Source organism: Taudactylus pleione, unplaced genomic scaffold, assembly GCF_031769625.1.
Source record: "Taudactylus pleione unplaced genomic scaffold, aTauple2 ptg000043l, whole genome shotgun sequence".
In the NCBI taxonomy this organism is placed as follows: domain Eukaryota; kingdom Metazoa; phylum Chordata; class Amphibia; order Anura; family Myobatrachidae; genus Taudactylus; species Taudactylus pleione.
The window spans coordinates 16,765,744-16,787,500 of record NW_028284445.1 but is presented as its reverse complement, the minus strand read 5'-3'; the positions used below and the strand labels follow the sequence as shown (position 1 = coordinate 16,787,500).

At 44.4% G+C, this 21,757-nt stretch overlaps 1 protein-coding gene across 1 annotated transcript in view; it reads right to left on the bottom strand.

Moving 5' to 3' along the window:
* Positions 1-14,483, bottom strand: part of USP12 (ubiquitin specific peptidase 12) — a 118,761-nt gene extending 104,278 nt beyond the window's left edge. The window contains exon 1 of the mRNA XM_088460280.1: positions 14,412-14,483. Within this exon, the coding sequence (XP_088316406.1) occupies positions 14,412-14,459 (48 nt within the window). The 5' untranslated portion in view covers positions 14,460-14,483. The remainder of the gene's footprint in view (positions 1-14,411) is intronic.
* Between the last annotated feature and the right edge of the window lie 7,274 nt (positions 14,484-21,757).

Below are 21,757 nucleotides of genomic sequence, written 5' to 3'. Positions count from 1 at the left end.
TCACTGATAGTGACAGCTCTTTGGATCTCATATTGAGAGTCGACAGCAACTGATTCCAAATGCAAATGTCACACCTAGAATCAACTCCAGACCTTTTACCTGCTTAATTGATAATGAAATAACGAGGAAATAGCCCACACCTGTCCATGAAATAGCTTTTGAGTTGATAGTCCCATTACTTTTGGCCCCTTAAAAAGTGGGAGGCACATATGGAAACCGTTGTAATTCCTACACCGTTCACCTGATTTGGATGTAATTACCCTCAAATTAAATCTGAAAGTCTGCAGTTAAAGCACATTTTTGTTTCATTTCAAAGCCATTGTGGTGGTGAATAGCGGCCAAAATATGAAACTTCTGTCAATGTCCCAATATTTATGCACCTGACTGTATACAAGTGGCAGGAAAAGTAGTGGTATCTGTCAATCTCCTTTAAAGAGTAAAATAATGGTACTCAAAGTCAACAGACTTCTAATTCAACCGTTGCCAAGTCATTCATTCCAGTTACGGTGTAGAAGTATGTCACATGCAGGGTTTTGCAGATATTTTGTGCACGCGATACTACTGAAGAGAGACTAAGCACCAATACACTGCATTGTACTGGTAGCATAAATATACAAACTGTTTTAAAATCATACCAGTTCAGTTAATCGCAATGGCATAGGCATCAATATACTGTATGTTAAAATGCTTTTCTGTGCTTTTTTTTTTTAATTACATGATTATGGACTTGAGTGATCTCACACTAAGATAAAAAGCTAAACTAAAGTATCTGAAATTACACTATGGTGGGAGAATTATTTGTTACTGTATATACTCAAGGACCATAACTCAAAATTGGAATGGGTAATATAGTCTGGGGAGTAGTGGTTGTGGGGACAACTACACAGTTTCATGAAAAGTAAATGTAAATTTACTATGAGTAGAACTAAAGAACAGGATTGTACAATCTCAGAAAGGCAAAGACCTGCTCACAGAGAGGAACCAGCAAAACATAATTAGTCACTGTTCAGAAAGTTTTCTTTAAACTTTTTCAACCAAGATTAAATCCAGGTGTCGACACTTGTCGATATATTGTATGGTCAACGAACGATATATCGTTAGTGTATCGGCGGGTGTGTACAACAGATATGTCTGAACGACATAGTTGGCTCTGCTGCACAGCAGATTGGCAATGAAGCATGCAGATATATGGGTACATCTGCATGTGTGTACAGGCGACCCACCGACCGCAGGTACACTTGCAGCAGGAACCGCCAACATTGGGCTTGATTCAATTCAGAGCGATGCTGATTTGCCCCGGCTATTCAATGCACTGCGCTGTTTGGACCGACAGTTGGCAGTTAAGTCAGAGAATGCCGGTTCTCGCGACTTATGTTTAGCCGCGAGAAACGGCATTCTCCGACTAAAGTGCCTGCCGCGAGGCTATTAGCGCCACACTAGGCCAGAAAACAGCCTTGCAGCGGCACTTAAGTCTGATTGCTCCTCGCAAGCTCAAAGGGGTGTAAGAACAAATCCTTTAGTCGGACCAAACAGCTCGCTGAAGTGAATCGAGCCCATTAACATTACAACTGGGTAGGCAAATTTAAATGTGAAGTCTGGCCAGATAAATTGAGCAGTCGACTGGTAAGGGTGTTTAGCCTACTAAATTGGCCGGTCGGGCGTTGGCCTATAAAGTGTGTACCCAGAATACAGGATATACTGTCAGAGTTTCCGAAACGCGGTCCTCAAGACACCATAATAGTCCAGGTTTTAAAGATATCCATGCTTGACCACAGGTGAATTAATTAGTACCTCAGTCAATTTAATTTAACCACCTGTGACCAAAAATGGATATCTCTACAACCTGTACTGATGTGGTGCCTTGAGGACCACGTTTGGGAACCGCTTGCATAGATGCAAATAAAGTATTACATTTAATTCACAGCTTCTCAACTCAGTCCTCAGTACATCAAACAGTGCATGTTTTCCAGGTCTCCTCACAAAAGCACAAGCGAAATTAGCTTCACTTGTGGATCTTTTAAAATGTGTCAGTGAGTAACAGGAACCAACACAGTGCCTGTACTCAACAGCAGACCTCAAACAGTGCTCAATGTTTGCACTTGTCAAAGTCAGTAGATCATCATACCATCAAGTACTATAAAGCGGATGCTTCTTGGAAAAGTGGTCATAGGACTACTGTGCCACAGACAGAGATACCTTAAAATTTGGAATTATTGCTTTATCAGCATCTGTTCAGAGCCAGGAACAAGCGCAGTGCCTGTAATAACCAGCTTCCCCAAGCCAGGGACCAGCAAAGTGCCCGTAATTACCAGCTGCCCCGAGCCAGGCAAGAACTAGCAGGGTGCACGTATGCACTAGCAGCCTGAAGACAAGAACTAGCTACAATTGTTATTCCACCACCTTAAATATACATTGTTCCCCTCTCCTAAGCTTGGTAGACACGAATGGTGTGACCCAGAGACATTGCGATGTAACGATACATTGCGCACACCATACCCACACAGTGTAAGACGGCATGATGTTACAGCACCATGTCGTTCATTGCATCGTCCCATCTGCCTTACCGAACAGAAGATGGGACAATTCGACAACGGATCGAAGATTATATCGTTTCAATCCGCGTCAGAACAATATGTCGTATAGTGCATACCCAGCTTTACACAGTAAACTCATTCGGCATGGTCCACTATACTTTCATGCCAATGTATGTCATTTTTTGTGTCATTAACTCTTCAATGTACAGTGCTGTTGAAGATTTGGCACTTTACAAATAAAAGATAATAATGTCACAGATAATAGGATTTTGGTACTTACCGATAAAACCCTTTCTCCGAATCCATAGGGGACACTGGAGTATACACAATAGGGTATAGACAGGTGATGAGTGGAGCCTGGCACTTTAAATGTCTTCAGAATTGTAACTGGCTCTTCCCCTCTCTATGCCTCCACCCGAGCTCAGTTAAGATTATCCAAGGGCGAGCGGAGACGGAAAGAAGAACAGAAGAGGAGAGACAAGGAGGAACCAAATAAGAAACGTTGAAGACCAGAAACTGTGAACACCGACATGAAACAGACATGCTGCAGACAGCTAGATACAGCTGAAAAACCATCAGAGAAGCACTGCAACAAGGAACAGCGCCGAGAGGGAGTCCAGTGTCCCCTATGGATTTGGAGAAAGGGATTTATCGGTAAGTACCAAAATCCTATTTTCTCCTTCATCCAGTAGGGGACACTGGAGCATACACAATGGTCCAGTCCCATAGCTGACCTCCCGGGTGGGTAGGCGCTTGAGAAGCTTGCAGAACTTTACGACCAAGAAAAAAAAAAACGTGTTTGCAAAGACTAACGTTAGAACAGAAGCATGAACTGTGCACCAAACAGCCACTTGGCAAGCCAACAAGCAGAAACACATTTCCTGACTGTCTCAGCAATAGAAGAACAGGATTCAAGAAAAAAAACTTAACCAGAAGATGTAGCTGCAGCTGACCAAGTAGAACCACAAGGACGAACCATTGAGGAAGGCCACCCAGATACAAGGAGGCCGGCTTCGAGCTAAGTAACTTGCTAGGACAAAAATGGAGTTCAAACCAGAGTCCACCGGAATCTGGGAAACGCCAACTAGAAAACACTAACTAGGATCACATGTCTCATAACAGATTGTTGATGTCAACAACACCAGTCATCTAGAATCACACACCTGTCCCCAGGAGGAACCAAAAATGGATTAATGAAACCATCAAAACCAGACAATAAACAGGTCAGGTAGCAAATAAAATGTCCCCTGCAGTGACATAAAGAGAACACAGAGCAGGCCTGATAGTGCAGGAATCCTCAAATTTCCGTCATATTTGAAACCTAACGACTCCTAGTGATTATGTAAAAAAAGCCAGCTGCCCCGTAAGTGCTATCAGATGTACTGTATATGATTTTATACAAGGCAGAGCCCTCCTGTCACATAGTAACAAACATTTAGCACGTTCCTGGGTGGCGCTAAACCACCAACCCTGTGGTTAACAGCCGAACGCGCTAACCGATTACGCCACCGAGGTATACAACACAGCAATCCATGGGAGGTGAATCAAAATAAGTAACACTTCCAATGTCATCGAATTAGACGAAAAAAGGAACACAGACAGTAAACCACCACCTAGTAGCAACACTTTGCGCTCACTTCCCTTAGAAGAGAGTAGAACTGCCCTGCCACGTAGGTGCTTTGTTTAAACACCTTAGCACAGTGCTGCAGAAAAACAAAAGAATGAATATTGACAGAGAAAGCTTAACCCCCCCCCCCCCCCCGGTGGAGAATGACACCCCTGAAAAAGATGAGGCTAAGCAAGGATACTGGACTTGTTACCATGGCTGACCCAGCCCTCATGTGCCACAACATGCAACCTAGCATGTAATGTTGCTCCCTGTGTGAAAAAATTATCAAACTTGTTAGTCGAGACATATATGGTCCCGCTAAGGGGCCACAGTTCATAACTCGCAAAATCACAATAGCGCAGTGCAGAGTCAAAAGAAAGGCAAAAAGAAATCTCAGGCTAATTAAACTGGATTAGGGAGAGTCCCAACTTCACAGCCCATAACTTGAGGGGATGTACAATTACAGATATATGTATTTGTACATATATATTACAAGGGGAGTTAGGGTTAGGCACCCCTAAGGGAGTGCGGCCGGCAGTCATACATACTGATTCCAGGAAATAGTCACTAATCTGCCTGTAACACAGTCATATACAGTAGGAAGCAGTTTGTCACAATGAGAACTCACTAAGAATCATCCAAGTCCCTATGGGAATAGAGACTACTGTCTATCTCCTGGGTTACTTCAGCCCTAAAGCTGAAGATATAACAGGTGAGAGGGCAAATTGCCTACAGAACATTACTATTACCCCCTGCACACATCGTTAGTAATGCATTAAATGAGTAAATGCCAGAGTTTTACTATTGCCAATGTGATAAGATATGTCTATCATCACTGAGGTCACGCATGTTTCAAGTAAAATGCAATGACATTTCAAATCGCTAGAGATTAACAGTATGGCAAAGCTTAAATTAAATATTTTATTTGCACTCATCCTCCCTTTAGAATGGTCATTACGGCACATGAACAATTGCAAACCCCAGCATTTATACCTACCTATGCATTCTACAGAACTGATCATTTCCAGTAACTAGAAGCGCATAGCATAACCCTGGTAAGAGTGTAGAAGTGCAACTACCAACACTTCAATATCAGCATTACAGAATCCTGTGCATAGGGCATATAAAGCACAGGAACCACAAGAAGTGCTCCCCGACCTGCACATCACATATACTGCACCTGGTATCTGCACAGGAAAAGAATAGTTTATCACATGGATGTTATTTTAGGTATATGGACATAAGCCGGTACAATGCACATGACTGGTATAATATCGGGGTTTGGGACACATCCGGTTACAATAATTTTTGGTACCAGGTACTGTGTGAGGGCACATGGCCCACAAAGCTGGTATATTATGTGTAGGCACAAGGCTGGTATAATAATCTGTGGGCATGATTAAATGCGGTAGTCGACGCACCCCAGCGCTGTTTTGAGAGCCGCCGCTAAGCCCCGTCCCTCTGCGCCATAGAATAGAACCCGACGCTAGTACTCACATAACCAGCTTCCTTGTCCCGCCGCTGTAGCAGCGGCTGTACTCGCTATGGCAGGCACGCCGAGTGCCTGGGCGTACCATGTGACTACTGACGCTTTTAGATAACCAGAGTCTAGAAATAGGTCCTGCCTCTGCAGCAGTGCCTGTGGCAGGAACGGGCCGAGTGTCTGAGAGGGAATATGCAGCAGCGGCTGTGCGCTATGGCCGGAAAGGGTCGAGGACTCCCGGACGTTGTCTGGGCGGGTGCCCGCTGTGTGTCCTGATGGACATCAATGTGCGGAGGGTAGGGACTCTGGAGCGGAAGCTGATAATTATAATCAGCCTGCTCAAAGTCTGGACGGGAGCTCAATGCAGCAAACAGAGCTGTACGAGAGTATGTGTCTCAGAGGACACTTAATTGACAGCTCACATGTCTCACTGTCAGTCGGGAGACCCGAAGCAGCAAGTCAGGGCATCAGACGGACTCCCGGTCACAGAAGCCGGGAGTTTGCTTGCCGCCATAAGCGGGCCCTTCTGTTAAATCCGCGACTTATAGGTGCACCCAACCCACTAAGGAGGGTTGGAATACTCACCACTGCAATAGCCGGCCAGTGCGCGGTGGGTATGTGGGGACAGGACACAAGCCGCAGGCAGCTGTGGCAGATCTCTCAAGGGTCCGTCGACCCTGTGGCCCCTGGACCAAGACACGAGCCGCAGGCAACTGTGGCGGGTCCCACGTTGCAAGCAGACTGGCGCAGCCAGCAGTCTACCTGTTGAAGATAAATATTACAAATAAATGAAGATACAAATGGCTGAGGACAGCCCTTGAAATACCTCCGGCTCCCACGGCACTTAATCTATAACTGAGCTAAGGTGGGGTATAGTGGGGGATGAGCCAGTTACAATTCTGAAGAAATTTAAAGTGCCAGGCTCCACTAATCATCAGTCTATACCCCATTGTGTATACTCCAGTGTTCCCTAGTAGATGAAGGAGAAATATTGGAGCAAAAATCAATTTGCAGTCTTGCACATGGCCCAATGAAAGCATAAAACGCACGCCTTCTAATTGGAGTGTCTGAAGTCAAAAATCGGAAGCTTTTCTAAAGGGCTACTGAATTCAGTCTCCACAAGTGCATATAGGTCCAAGTACAAGCTACGCTTAACTCAAACTATGGGTTACAGGTAAGTTAATTGGTAACAAGAAGACAGAGCGCATTTCTTCTGAACTGCTCCCTCCCTCACATACCATTCCAAAGTGATACAAAACAGAGAAACATCGCTATGGGCAGAAAAACAACTTCGCAGGAAGTGGCGACGAGCATCACTGCAATGTCTGGCTGCTTAATTGTCCGTTATTTACGGTAGTGCCGACATCACAAAGTTGTGATGTCGGCGGACACAGTGTGTCGTTCTGAAACGACACATCAAGTTGATATCGGCAATTAAATTCCCCTCTATGCTTCCCTAAGCAGTTCTTTTCTGTAAATTGCCTTCTTTCCCAAAAGGCATGGGAGAGACAGTGCTGGGGCATCATAAATGATCTCAAACTGCACCCAGGAACGCTATGACCCCTTCTACAGAATGTATCTATTCAGAAAAGTATGAGGTCCGCATGGCCCCTTCTTCTGATGCTCCTTGTATAGGATCCTACTGCAGCTCTCTATTCATTGCACCATGTTTTAACAATTGCAAAATGTAGTTAGAGGTGTGCACCATGTACTCACTATACGATATATCGTGTAGTGTGCGCCCCCAATTCATTGTTTGATGAATGGTCTTTTCACATCTTCTCATCTGGGGAGAAATGCACTAAGCCTTGGAGAGTGATACAGTACCAACCAATAAGCACCTGTCACTTTACAGGCTGTACATGTTGACAGTTAGGAGCTGATTGGTTGGTATTTTATCACTGTATCTCTCTCTCCGAGGCTTAGTACATCCGCCCTCTGATGTGCTGCACATCAGATGGGACGATGGGACGTACTATGTGGTGCGCCAATATGACCCCTGTAGCGATATATCACGCAGTATGTACACAGACACAATATAATGTTACATCATATCGGGCGGTCACTAGATCAACGCTTTATCCAGCTTTATACATAGTTTTACAGTTAGATATCATGTTGGACAGATTTACTTCAATAAAAAAATCCATCAAGTTAGTTATTCAAGTTATTTTATTTAAATAATTATAATCATGGAGTCAACTTGCTCTTTAAAGACCTGCTAATCTAGGTTTTCAGACCAAAATACTCTTCTCAGTCACAACTTTAATTCCCAACTATAAAAATTCACAATGACTGGAGATGCAACACAGAGGAAAGCAGGACGATTGGCCGGTACACACTAGACCGTATGTCGTCCGTTCTGGCCGGACGGACGACATGTCGGCAACATCATCTAGTGTGTACACTCAATGTTGCTGACTATGCGCGCTTCCCTGCGCATAGTCAGCGACATCGCCCGTTGGACCTGCATGTCGCTCCTGACATCGGCAAGTATGTATGCACTTGCAGATGCCGGGTCCCCTCGCACGACAGTTCAGCTGGGTACACATCGTTAACTGTGTACCCAGCTGTACTGGGGCAATTCCATCTAACCTCTTAAGTTAGGTACACACTATACAATTTTTGGACCAACCTGACAGATATTGGGTAGTTGGCCTGATTAGTGTGCATGCTGCACCAGGGACCAATGGTCGGTCCAAAACCCATCAGATTGGCACCTGATATCATACGCTGCACGCGCTATGTCGTTCTGGTATCGTTCAGAAAATGCAGTGTGTACAGACCTCAGACGATGGCTAATTAATTAGCATTCTCCTATGGAGGCGAGACAATTTGTAATCAAAGGGATTGTTTAGAACTTAAAGACTATTTGGTAGTGTGTACACTAGACATTATTATCATCATCATTTATTTATATGGCGCCACAAATGTTCCGCAGCGCCTTACAAAGCACATAAACAAGTTGTGGACAAGCGACTTACAGAACAATACAGGACATGAATAATACATATTGCTACATTAGTGATCATAACACCCAGATAAGCAACAGAGCATAAGCAGCCAAGTGTTAGGTGCCCTAGTGGCGAGTAAGACGTAGATGAAACTAAAGTAGGGAAAAAGTACAAGAGGTTAGAGGGCCCTGCTCATAAGAGCTTACATTCTAAAAGGGGAGGGGAAGACAAACAGGGGTGACACAGATGGGGAGGAAGGTGTATGTATCAGGGAGTTAGAATGACAGCTGGAAGGCTTTGATGAAATAATGGGTCTTGAGAGCCCGTTTGAAGGATTGCAAAGAGGTGGAGAGTCCGATGGGGAGTGGGAGAGAGTTCCAGAGGTGGGGAGCAGTGCGGGCAAAATCTTGGAGGTGGGAGTGGGAGGAAGTAATCAGCTGGCATGAAAGGCGGCGTGCATTAGTTGAATGAAGAGAGCGGAGAGGAGAGTGAAGGGAGATGAGATCAGAGATGTATATGGGGGAAGATTGGGTGAGGGCTTTGTAAGTGAGCGAGAGAACCTTAAATTGGGTTCTAAAAGGGAAGGGGAGCCAGTGGAGGGCTTGTAGGAGAGGGGAGGCAGATGTAGAGCATTTGGAGAGGAAAATAAGCCGTGCAGCAGCATTGAGAACAGACTGGAGAGGAGAGAGATGGGATTTGGGGAGGCCAGATAGGAGGAGGTTACAGTAGTCCAATCTGGAGATGACCAGTGAGTGTATGAGGGTTTTTGTAGCATCCTGGGTGAGATGGAAACGACAGGACTGTGAAAGGTTCTGGATATGTGGTTTGAAGGAGAGGGATGAGTCCAGGATGACTCCAAGACAGCGCACTTTGGGGCTAGATGAGATAGTTATACCATCAATTGATAAAGAAATAGTGGGAAGTGAGGTTATGTGAGAGGGTGGGAAGACGATCAGCTCTGTCTTAGACATATTAAGTTTAAGAAATCGCTGGGACATCCAGGAAGAGATGGCAGAGAGACAGTTGGAGATACGAGTCAGAAGAGAGGGGGAGAGATCAGGGGAGGAAATGTAGATTTGAGTATCATCAGCATTGAGATGATAATGGAGGTCAAAAGAGCTGATGAGTTCACCTAGAGAGGAAGTATAGAGGGAGAATAGAAGAGGTCCAAGAACAGAACCTTGAGGAATACCTACTGTAAGAGGCTGTGGGGGGGGAAGAGGAGTCATGAGAGGAAACTGAGAAAGATCGGTCAGAGAGGTAGGATGACAGCCAGGAGAGGGCAGTGTCACGTAGACCAAGGGAGTGAAGGATATGCAGCAGGAGAGGGTGGTCCACAGTGTCAAAAGCAGCAGAGAGATCAAGGAGAATGAGAAGAGAGTAGTGGCCCTTGGATTTGGCAGCAAGGAGGTCGTTGCTGACTTTTGTGAGGGCAGTTTCAGTGGAGTGGAGAGAACGGAAGCCGGACTGAAAAGGATCAAGGAGGGAGTGGGAGGAAAGAAAAGTGGTAAGGCATTTGTAGACAATCCGCTCAAGGAGTTTGGAGGCAAAAGGGAGGAGAGAGATGGGTCGGTAGTTAGAAAGAAGGTTAGGTTTAAGGGAAGGTTTTTTAAGAATGGGGGAGACAAGGGCATGCTTGAATGCAGAAGGAACAGTGCCTGATGAGAGGGAGAGGTTTATGAGTTGGGCAAGATGGGAGCAGGCAGAAAGAGAGAGGAAGCGGAGGAGGTGGGAGGGGATAGGATCAAGGGGGGAGGACCAGATAAGGGCCATGACTTCCTCTCCAGATACAGGGGAGAAGGATGCTAGAGTTGGTAAAGTAGACTTCTGCTGATATCAGGATCGGTTTGGTCGGTTAAAATCGGTCTAGTTGTTTCCATCGTTTTCATACACTCTAGACCAGTGATTCCCAACCTCGGTCCTCAAGGCACACTAACAGTCCTGGTTTTAGTGATATCCGTGATTGAGCACAGATGGATAAGTCAAAATAACTGAGGTTCTAATTAAGTCAGCTGTGCTCAAGTATGGTTATCTTTAACACCTGGACTGTTTGTGTGCCTTGAGGACCGTGGTTGTGAACCCCTGCTCTAGACACACACTATAAGATTTGCCAATTAGATAATCACTTGTCTTTATAGTTACATGGTACCTTAATTTATTTGCTTGTAAAAATTCTTTACATGTTGATTGATTATAGAGTTTGTACACCATGACAGGTGGACATTGGAAGGAAGAAATAAACTACAGGCTCATTGGGGGCAAATTAATTGTTTTTAGAACTGTGATAATTAATAGGAGCCTGTCTGAGCAATTCAATTGTTTTGGGGCGTTAATTATCGTGCTTGTTGCGCCCATTTAGACCTGGTTTAGCCACGTAAAATGGCTAAACCTGTCTAAAGCTCTGGTTAGCGCGAACAAATAGCTGGGGGCAGGATAGTATTAACATAAATACAATAAATAGCAGAACCTCTCTAAAACCTCTGAACAATCCGCAACAATGAAGCTTAAAAATTGATATGTGCAGTTTAAAGTCACACATCAGAACCACACATGTAAAAGGAAACATGCACAAAATTTTCAACAGAATGAATCAGCATAAAAAGGAGGGGATTAAAAAAATAAAATAAATTTAGAACAAGTTCTGTACGTTTTAGGTTCACAATCATTTTTTTGTATTTAAGTAAGTGAATATATTTCTTTGCAAGAATCAATGGGCTCGATTCAATTCAGCGCGATGCTGAATAGCCCAGGGAGGGAGCTCCCAGAGCTATCCAATTCAGAGCACTGTTTGGTCTGACTAAATGGTTTCTTCTCGCACACCCGAGGGTGCCAGGAGAAATCCAACAAAATTTCCGGCTTTTTTCCGGCTTATCGCGGCGCTAACAGCCTCGCGACTGACATTTCAGTTGGAGAATGTTGGTTCTCGTGACTAAACACCTAGGTTAAGTCACGAGAACAGGCATTCTCTGACTTAGGGAGGTATTCAATTAAATTAGAGGCGAAAAGCGGTGATCGGCGAAAAGAGTTAGTCGATGCGATGTTTTCGCCACACTCCAAAGTATCACCCTATTCAATTTCAGCACGTTTTTCGCATGTGCGAAAACACCATAGGCAAAACCAGGCGAAAAAGTTTGTCCACCCAGAGGCTAGAGAAAAAATGTGCAAAAACCCTATTTTTGCATAAAAATGTTAGGACTTGGTTCAGATCCCTTTGGACATCCCCCTCCCCACCCCCCCTTTTATGACTAGGCAAAAATAAAAAAAAAAATCTAAATTTGGGGGGAGATGTATTAACGGCGAAAATGCGGTAAAACCCCCAAAAACGTATTTACCGCATTCCCCGTATGTATTACGCGCTGCATACTGCTGCTTCGCGTCGCTAGGTAACGCCACCTTCAGGGGACGTACCGCATCGGCGATATCGCCGTTAATACATCTCCCCCCCATATCTTTAAAAAAAATAATAATTTTTGGGACGAGAAAGGGAAAAAAAAAAAAAAAGTGTTTAAAAAAATGGGTATAAAGTATAGGGTCTGGTATTTTGGGGTGCTGTATGGATGGGACAGGTGTTTTTAGGATTGCAGGTGGCTGCAGCAGGTGTATTTTTAAAACATTTTTTAATGCACTCTATAGACATTTAAATGAACCCCCAATTTAACTACAGCAATTATTTTTCACCAAAGAAATTGCTTTTTATAATTTATCCACATTTATGCAAATAACAGCCCTTTGACTCAATTTAAGAAGCTAAAATACTTTTATTAGGTCTATTAATACACTTCTATATTGATTTCCAGGGTCTGTAAGCCTTTTTTTGGGGTACAGACTGATTTCCCCCCAAAAAGCAGTAATTTTCACTAGTTTCCCCATTCGCACCTCTGCGTTTTCGTCTGTTTTGGTATTGAATAGGGCGAAAAGCGGGAACGCACATTGTGAAAGTATGCGATAACGTCTCGTAAAAACAGGCGAATGAAGCGAAAAGATTGCAGTGGCAAAAACATTTCGCCGATTGAAACTTTTCGCCTCTGATTGAATCCAGCCCACTGGCAACGGTCGGACCAAACAGCTCGGTGAATTGAATAGCTCTGGGAGCTCCATCCCGGGGCTATTCAGCATTGCGCTGAATTGAATGGAGCCCAGTGATCTCCAAAGGGCTTCCATTGCTATCTCTCACGAGTCCGAACGCAGAAAAGAAAGAAGGGAACATGTGGTTAATAAACATGGCCGATGTAATAAAAATAAGTGTGCTAGGATGCCAATCATTAGCAACAAAGTTTCTCTTCTACTGGGAAGTTTATAAAACTCCACTAAAACTTAAAGGGTGAGATTCAATTCAGCACGTTGCTGAATAACCCCGGGAGGGAGCTTAAGGGTCTAGTTACTAAGCAGTGTTAGGAGACAGAGTGAAAAGTGATAAGTCTGTGATAAGGTGTCAGCCAATCAGCTCCCAACTATCATTTTTCAAACACAGCCTGTGAGATGACAGTTGGGAGCTGATTGGCTGGCACCTTATCACTTTTCACTCTGTCTCCTAACACTGCTTAGTAACTAGACCCCTTAATCTCTATGACCAGATGCAGCAGTTGCACACCACACAAGGTCAAACTATTTGCTTTACTCTCTTTCATATCTTTGTCACAGAAGCTGTAGGAGCAATGAGATAGACTTCCAAATAGGCAACATGAATTTCTGGTTTCTTCCACAAGTCCTGTATTGAATCCAGACAGACGGGGCTCTGAAACCACTCGGCCACAACCTCTAGCCTATATAGCTTGCATTTGTGCACATCTCCCTGGGTTGCAAGAACGTTTCAGCATGCGTATGTAAACATTCCATAAGAACAAGTTGTAGAAGCATTCAAAGTGAATTACTGCAGTCTCCAACTATAGAGCATCAATCAAATAATCGCTATTTCACATTTCTGTCATGTCAAGAAAAGTTTACTCAAGGGCAAATACTGGAAATCATTGCACAAATTAGTTTGTAGATAATAAAAAAGCAAATGCAATAAAACAAAAAAACACAACATGCACCTCTTGTGCTAAAAGATGGAAAGCTTCATGCAGAGCGACCTTGTGCCACCTGTGGCTGAGCCAGAGAACAAAAATACACCTGACAGGAAGCGGCAATCACTGCTTCACACTACAACCTTTGCACCCAAGTCTTCCACCAGCTGGGTTTTAAAATAAGCTTCAGGACACGTACTGCAAGCTGTATGCAATAATGTACATTCATGTCTGCCCGCATATGTGACAAGTGATCACAGATCAATGCTACCTATGGATATCTACGTGCTTCTTATCGCCACACATCATTTCCCTGATAGATAATTAATGGAAGAATGATCAGCTTACCTGACACTACCCTATGCTTTAGTGAACCAGAGATTTGAACCTGCAAAATGGTCCCTGATGGCACCAGGTGTACATACAACGTTGTGCCCACCTGCTCCATGGCACTGGTCATACTGTTAGAATGAGTGAGGACCACCTGTGGCAGAGATATGTCTGAAAGCAAATGACAGCAACATGCATGTGACTGATGGTCTGATTGCACACCTGCAGTCCCCTACCTGCGTGTGAGGCTGTGCCAGGTGCATGGGGTGAGGGAATGGCACAGCCTAGACAGCAATGCACAGGACTGCAGCCTTATTGGTCACTGCACTGGTCAGCTCGGAACCAGCATTAGGCCGCAGTGCATCCCCAGCCTCTCCTACAGCTGCGTCCCGCAGAGCAGGCGCACTTCACGCAGTAGCACCCAGTCCTCCCCGCTATCACCGAAGCTGCACGGTCCCCTGCAGCGGCTGCCACTCGCACGCCTCCGACACCTACCATGGTACAGATAGAAGCGATCCTGGAGACTGTCATTAGGATTTCCATCCGCCCGGCGCCATCTTCACCCGATCACCGCCAGCAGCAGACAGCAGCAGCAGGCCGGAGCCAGGCGCAGCCCCGCTTATTCCCTGCGCGCTCCCGGCTCCCAGGTTGGCGCGCGGCTTCTGTGCACGCGCATTCCCGGTGTCCCGAGCAGCAGCAACATCATCCCTTCCTAGCACTGCAGCGGGTGAGGGCGACGGTGTATATGGGACAGGGGTCCCCCATCAGGAGACCCTAATCCATTGAGAAGAATTATTCACTCTTTATTATTGGGGGAAAAAAATCGATAATCTTTTTTGATATTACAGTTGTTCAGGGGAATGTATAACTGCTTGTCTCTGATAAGCCTCTGATTATGCCTGGAGCTGGGTCCGTACCGAATTTGCACTCTAGGAGATACCAGCAATTGTTTGTGAAACTGAAATTAGCGCTGCCAATTCTTAAGATGGGTACACACCTTTGCAATCACTCATACCCCATAAACGTGCATCAACCTGGGATTTTTGTCAGTGTAAACGGATCAACCCGGGTCCAGTGACCTGGGGATTCGACCTGGCTGGCTCGCAAGGTTAAGCAAGGGTCTTTCCCGTGTCACCCTGCAGTGTAAATGGCGCAACCCAGGTCACAATGACCCGGGTCGTGCCGCATGCCACCCGATTGGCCGGCTTCAGTGGCGCTTGGAGATGAAAATCTCCACTGCCGGGCTGACCAGAACGGAGCAGCGCACCCCATCTGCCCTCCCTGCCTCCAGACCGCTGCAGAGTAAGGTAAGGGGGTCGTGGAGGGAGTATAAGAAGCGCTGCTCACCTGCTCCGGTGTGAACGCAGTGTAAAAGGGGGTCTGTTCTGGGTTGGAAACATTCCAAATCCCGGGTCAGACCCGGAACTTTGGTGTAAAAGGTATATATATATATATACCAGCAAACAGTGGCACTCAGAGTCATCCAACGGTTGTTAAAAGGTATTTACTGTGAAAAAATCACATTACTAAGTACCAACGTTTCGGGACAAACAAGCCCCTTTGTCAAGGTGAATGAAACGTTGGTACTTGGTAATGTGATTTTAAAAAAAAAAGAGAAGAGAAGATGCCGGTCTCCCAGCGTCAGAAAAATGACAGGCGTCTAGATGACGCCTGTCATTTAACCCTCGCCGGGATAAAGCAGTCGGGAAGCCGGCTGTTGGGCTTACGACAGCCGGCTTCCCAATTGCATCCCGTTGAGGAGTATTGGAGACTACTTCAGCACTGTATTGCTGTCTTTGTATTGTAATTGAAGAGCTATTGATCACACTCCCCACTCTTTTTATTTGGTGTGATAGGGGTATGAGTTGATAAGTTATGCTGGGTACTCATTAGACGATCAGATCAGCAAACGATGCGATGGTCATCCTGATTTCCCTTGAACTCCCTGACAAACGATATAGTGCATACACACTGTGCAATCTTCCAAATGACTGTACAATATATCTTGCATAAATTGGTGGTTAGATCGTTAACTATATAATCATACAGTTTTTCTGGGACTGTCCCACCCACGGGCCGCAGTGTCCCGCGGTGGGGGGAGCACATACCGCTGCTGTGCTATGCAGAGCAGCGGGTAAGCAGAAGGAGAACAGATGCCACGTGCATGCGAACCTGGGGGCCCCCATATTGCCGTAAACTGATGGCGCCGCGAAGCTCCGTCCCGTTTTACCAAGTCTCCACCCCCTTTGGGGCGCACACACCTATGGCGCGCAGACTGTCCCTCTTCATAGTACCTAAAGTTGAGAGGTATGTATAATGTTAACATATCACCGGGTCGTCCGGTAGTGCGTACACACTGCACGAGTTTGCTGGAAATCATTGAGGAGATTGTCAGATTAAGCTGCATGTAGGGCAGGGGCCCCACTGGACCCGTGTGCACCGCACACCCTGCACCCATACTTTGTCACACTTACCTCTCCGAAGTCCTGCATCAGGTCTCCCAGAGCTGTTCACATTTTTCCGTCCTTTTGCGCATGCGCTGTGAGAAGATTGCCGGGAAAATGGTTGCCGCACCGTTTCCCCGCCGATCTGCACATGTGCAATAGACCCTGGGCACACTCTAGTACCCAGAGTCTATTTATTCTGTGGTGTCCGGCCAGCCACGTCTGTCGGCTGCCGGACACCAGAGTGAGAGGAGCTGGCCCATGGGAGGGGATGCACACGTGCCTCCTCCTCTCTAAAGACGCCCCTGATGTAGAGACAACCTGAAAATGCGACGAACGACGCCACGAGAGCTCGCGTAGTGTGTACACACTTTAACGATTTGTCATTCCAATCCATCGGCCAAATTGTAAAAGAAAATTGGAAGTGTACCCAGCTTTAAACACTCCTAGAAAAAGCTCAGTGTGTACGTTCCTCTATGGGATAGAGAGGGTGTCATCTAAAGTATTAAACAGCACAAACCTCTCTATCCTGCAGTTGTAGAATCATTATAAGCTGTTTATCGGCTAAGGCCGGGTACAAATTAAAACGACCAAGCAAGATGGTCGGAGAGATTGCCCTTCGCCCCGGACCATGCAAGATTGCCGATACACACTCGAAGATTTAATGAAAGACGGAATGATCACTCATTACATCCTTCATTAATAAGCACTGCACCGCACACGATATCGTGTGATTGGCTGTGGAGTACGGCCAATCACACGTCGCTGACGCCACACGGGATTGCTCAATCACGGGTTTTAGACCATGTGCCTAATATATTGTTCCGATCTGCCGCAAAGTGGTATATCAGAATATATCGTCTAATGTGTATGGAATCGTGCAGTGTGTACGGCACGCGCTGTGTTTTGTGACGCCGCATTGCACTGTCGCTGGGTTGCACCATTGTATGCTGTGTACCCAGATTTAGATCACAAAGATAACATTGTATAAACAAAAAAAAAAAAAAAAGAGTGTCCCTTACACAAATTTCAGTTGTATTTTGCCTGGCCCAACAAGTTTTTGGGCATGACATAGTGTGACAAAGTGGACACTGGTACTCATTGATTTGAATAAGCTGTAATTTTGAAAGGGTTAAGTAGCCTAGAGCCGCCAATTTGTCACTTGGAACTCATAGAATGTGGTCACTTACATTTGACCCACTTGCAATTTACCTTCCCAACAAGGTTTTGGGCATGAAATAGGAGAGCAAAGTGTACACAGGTACTCATTTTATTGATTTGAATAGGTAGCTGTAGTTGTGCAAAGGTTAATTAGTATTGGGCAACAATTTGTACTTGGAAATCATAGAGGGTGGTCACTTACATGTGATTCACCAGCAATTTGCCTTGCCAACAAGGTTCTGGGCATGAAATAGGTTGGCAAAGTGGACACAGGTACTAATGATTTGAATAAGTAGCTGTAGTTTTGAAAGATTTAAATAGCCTAGGGCAGTGGTTCTCAAACTCGGTCCTCGGGACCCCACACAGTACTCGTTTTCCAGGTCACCCAGCAGGTGCACAGGTGTATTCATTACTCACTGACACATTTAAAAAAATTATGCAAAAGGGTAAAGGGAAACTCTAAGCACTGGTACCAAAGGACACTAAGAGGGGTATTCAATATGGGATCGAAAACATCGTTTTTGCGTTAATATCGGAGGTATGACGTAATTATCGCAGGTTTTACGTTTACACCGTATTCAATTTCAAAGACATCGCAGTTTTGAAAAGACTTTGATAAAAAACGGTGATTGGTGACACCTATTCACCATTGAATAGGTGTTGAAAAAAAGTGCAGAATTGGGGTTTAGGGGTGTAGGCTTAAAAAATATAGCCTGCACCCCTGGGAATGACATTTAAAAAAGAACTGTGTCAAAAAAAGTTTTAAAAAAAAAATAGGGACACCCCAAAAAATGAATTTAAAAATTGGGGTGAAAAAAAAAATGGGAAAAAATTGTTTAACAATAGGGAAATAGGTTCAGGGCTATTCTGCAAGTATGCGGCAGGTGTTTTCTAGAATAGAATTCTAGCGGCAGGTGCACAAATGCAGAATTTTTAAAAACTTACTTTAGGGACTTAAAAATATGCTAGTACCCATTTTCATGTACCCCAAATTTGATGGGACCACTTAAAAAAAACGAAAAAAATAACCTAAGTGCTCTTCTGCAACACTTCTTCAATGTCGGGAAAAAACAACTGCTGCGGCTATTTAAACCCCCGACTTTCATTTAAAGGCTAAAACGGGGGTACCCATAGTGATCCCCCATGTTTTTACAACTTTAGGGGGCTCTTACAATTTTTTTAAGGAAACATTTGTAACTTTACGCAAATCCAACTTCGGATGTTCCCGTTTTCGTTAATTCTATATTGAATACGGGGATAAGCGGGAGCGCGCCCGATACTTTAACGCAGGTAAAAACTCCGATATGAAACGTTAACTTCGACAGTGAAGTTAACGTTTCATATTGAATACCCCTCTATATATACAATGAAAGGCAGATATGACTCCACTGACATTGGAAAAATCACTAGAAGGGGTGTATATCCCAAATGGATAGTAGAAAAAGGAGGTGCACCCTTGAGAGTAAAATATAGCAAAAAGAAGGAAGGAAAGTACTCTCTTGTGTTAGGGCACAATATCCGCCTATATAAAATACAACTTAATTTTTAATAGATAATGGATTGTAAGACAGGGACTAACAAGCCTTAAACAACATAAAACAAAAATGAGCTAAAATATCCTATATACATGAGAGAAGGTTGTCAATGATCGTCCTGTATTGGATTTTAGGATAATACATCAGAGCATAACAGTATGTAGAGGTTAATTATTGTAAGACAATAGGAATTAGTCAATAGTATATACTGTCATCACCTCTCTATATAATCGATTTTATAGGTGAATATATACATATATATATGAAAATGCAAAATAAATCAACAGATCATCTCTGAAATGAGAACTGGACCAATCAACCGCCGTTTCAGTATAAATGACCGAGCAGTGAACATATATACGTCACCATATGTAAGTATCAACACACAAAAAAACAGGAAAATATATAAATGAAACGGTCACAGCCAGGGTATTTCAGCATGGCGCTAGGTGGGTGTTACCTGTGAGGTCGTTGTGGCGCGGGCTGTCTGGTGGCGGAGCTGGTGTCTGGATGCGCGCGTTATTGTGCGGGCCTGTTGTCACTCTGCGCTGGTAAGGCCTGGCGGCGTCTCTGTTCCGTTTGGCATGGGCGCCGCCATTTTGCCTTCTGGCCATGTGATGCGGCTGGCCAATCCTGGTGAGTCACATGTTCCCTCCGGCCAGTAACAGCACGGCATGGGGTATTTGGGAAGGTTCAGTGCCTTCCTTTGCCAGTGCAACGTGTATCTCAGCCTAGCTGAGAGGGAGTTCTCTGTGCTTATCCTGTTCCTGTGAAATTCGCTGTCTGCCAGTCAGCTCCTAGCTTCCGCTGGACTACCCCGCTTCCTCCACCACCCTTGCCCATACCTGAGTGCCTGAGCCTGCTGACATCCTGCTCATTTGCCTTAGTTCATTACATGCATACCTGGCTTATTATTTTCCTGCATCACTACCTGCATACCTGGTTGATTATTCCAGTCTCACTACCTGCACACATGGACAGTTCTAATTGTTTCTACTTGGACATTAACCCATTACTCCCACCACAGAACTCTAGTGCACGTTTATATATACCTGTACTTTTATTTACTGCCATATTTTATGTCTACTCAAGCATCTATTAAAAAACCTAGTTTTATATTCAAACCCGCTTCTGTAATCGCTCCTGCTACCACCCCGGGTCCACAAACAACCCAGAACATAACAGAAACAAGCTGAATAAGTCAAAATGAAGCAATCAAAAATCACTGTAAACGAGAGGAGAATATGACTGAATCTTATGTGTACATGCACAGAATTAAATTATCATATTGATCTTAGTGATATCGACCCTTAGTATGCAGTACACATGTCCAATCATAAGTAAAACAATTATTTCACTGTAAGCGAGAAAGAAGAATGTAACCGAATCTTATGTGTGTGTGTGTATATATATATATATATATATATATATATATATATATATATACACACACATATACAGTCAGGTCCATAAATATTGGGACATTGACAGAATTTTCAGATTTTGGCCTCTATTCACCACCACAATGGTGTTGAAATGAAACAAACAAGATGTGCTTTAACTGCAGACTTTCAGATTTATTTTGAGGGTAATTACATCCAAATCGGGTGAACGGTGTAGGAATTACAACAGTTTCAATATGTGCCTCCCACTTTTAAGGGGCCAAAAATAATGGGACTATCAACTCAAAAGCTATTTCATGGACAGGTGTGGGCTATTCCCTCGTTATTTCATTATCAATTAAGCAGGTAAAAGGTCTGGAGTTGATTCTAGGTGTGACATTTGCATTTGGAATCAGTTGCTGTCGACTCTCAATATGAGATCCAAAGAGCTGTCACTATCAGTGAAGCAAGCCATCATTAGGCTGAAAAATCAGAACAAACCCATCAGACAGATAGCAAAAACATTAGGTTTGGCCTAATCAACTGTTTGGAACATTCGTAAAAAGAAAGAATGCACCGGAGAGCTCAGCAACACCAAAAGACCCGGAAGACCACGGAAAACAACTGTGGTGGATGACAAAAGAATTATTTCCCTGGTGAAGAAAAACCCCTTCACAACAGTTGGCCAAATCAAGAACACTCTCCAGGAGGTAGATGTATATGTGTCAAAGTCAACAATCAAGAGAAGACTTCACAAGAGTGAATATAGAGGTTTCACCACAAGATGCAAACCATTGGTGAGCCACAAAAAAATAGGAAGACCAGATTAGAGTTTGCCAAACAACATCTAAAAAAGCCATTACAGTTCTGGAACAACATCCTATGGACAGATGAGACAAAGATCAACTTTTACCAGAGTGATGGGAAGAGAAGAGTATGGAGAAGGAAAGGAACTGCTCATGATCCAAAACATACCACCTCATCAGTGAAACATGGTGGTGGTAGTGTCATGGCGTGGGCATGTTTGGCTGCCAATGGAACTGGTTCTCTTGTATTTGTTGATGATGTGACTGCTGACAAAAGCAGCAGAATGAATTCTGAAGTGTTTCGGGCAATATTACATGCTCATATTCAGTCAAATGCTTCAGAACTCATTGGACGGCGCTTCACAGTGCAGATGGACAATGACCCGAAGCATACTGCAAAAGCAACCAAAGAGTTTTTTAAGGCTAAAAAGTGGAATGTTATGCAATGGCCAAGTCAATCCCCTGACCTGAATCCGATTGAGCATGCATTTAATTTGATGAAGACAAAACTGA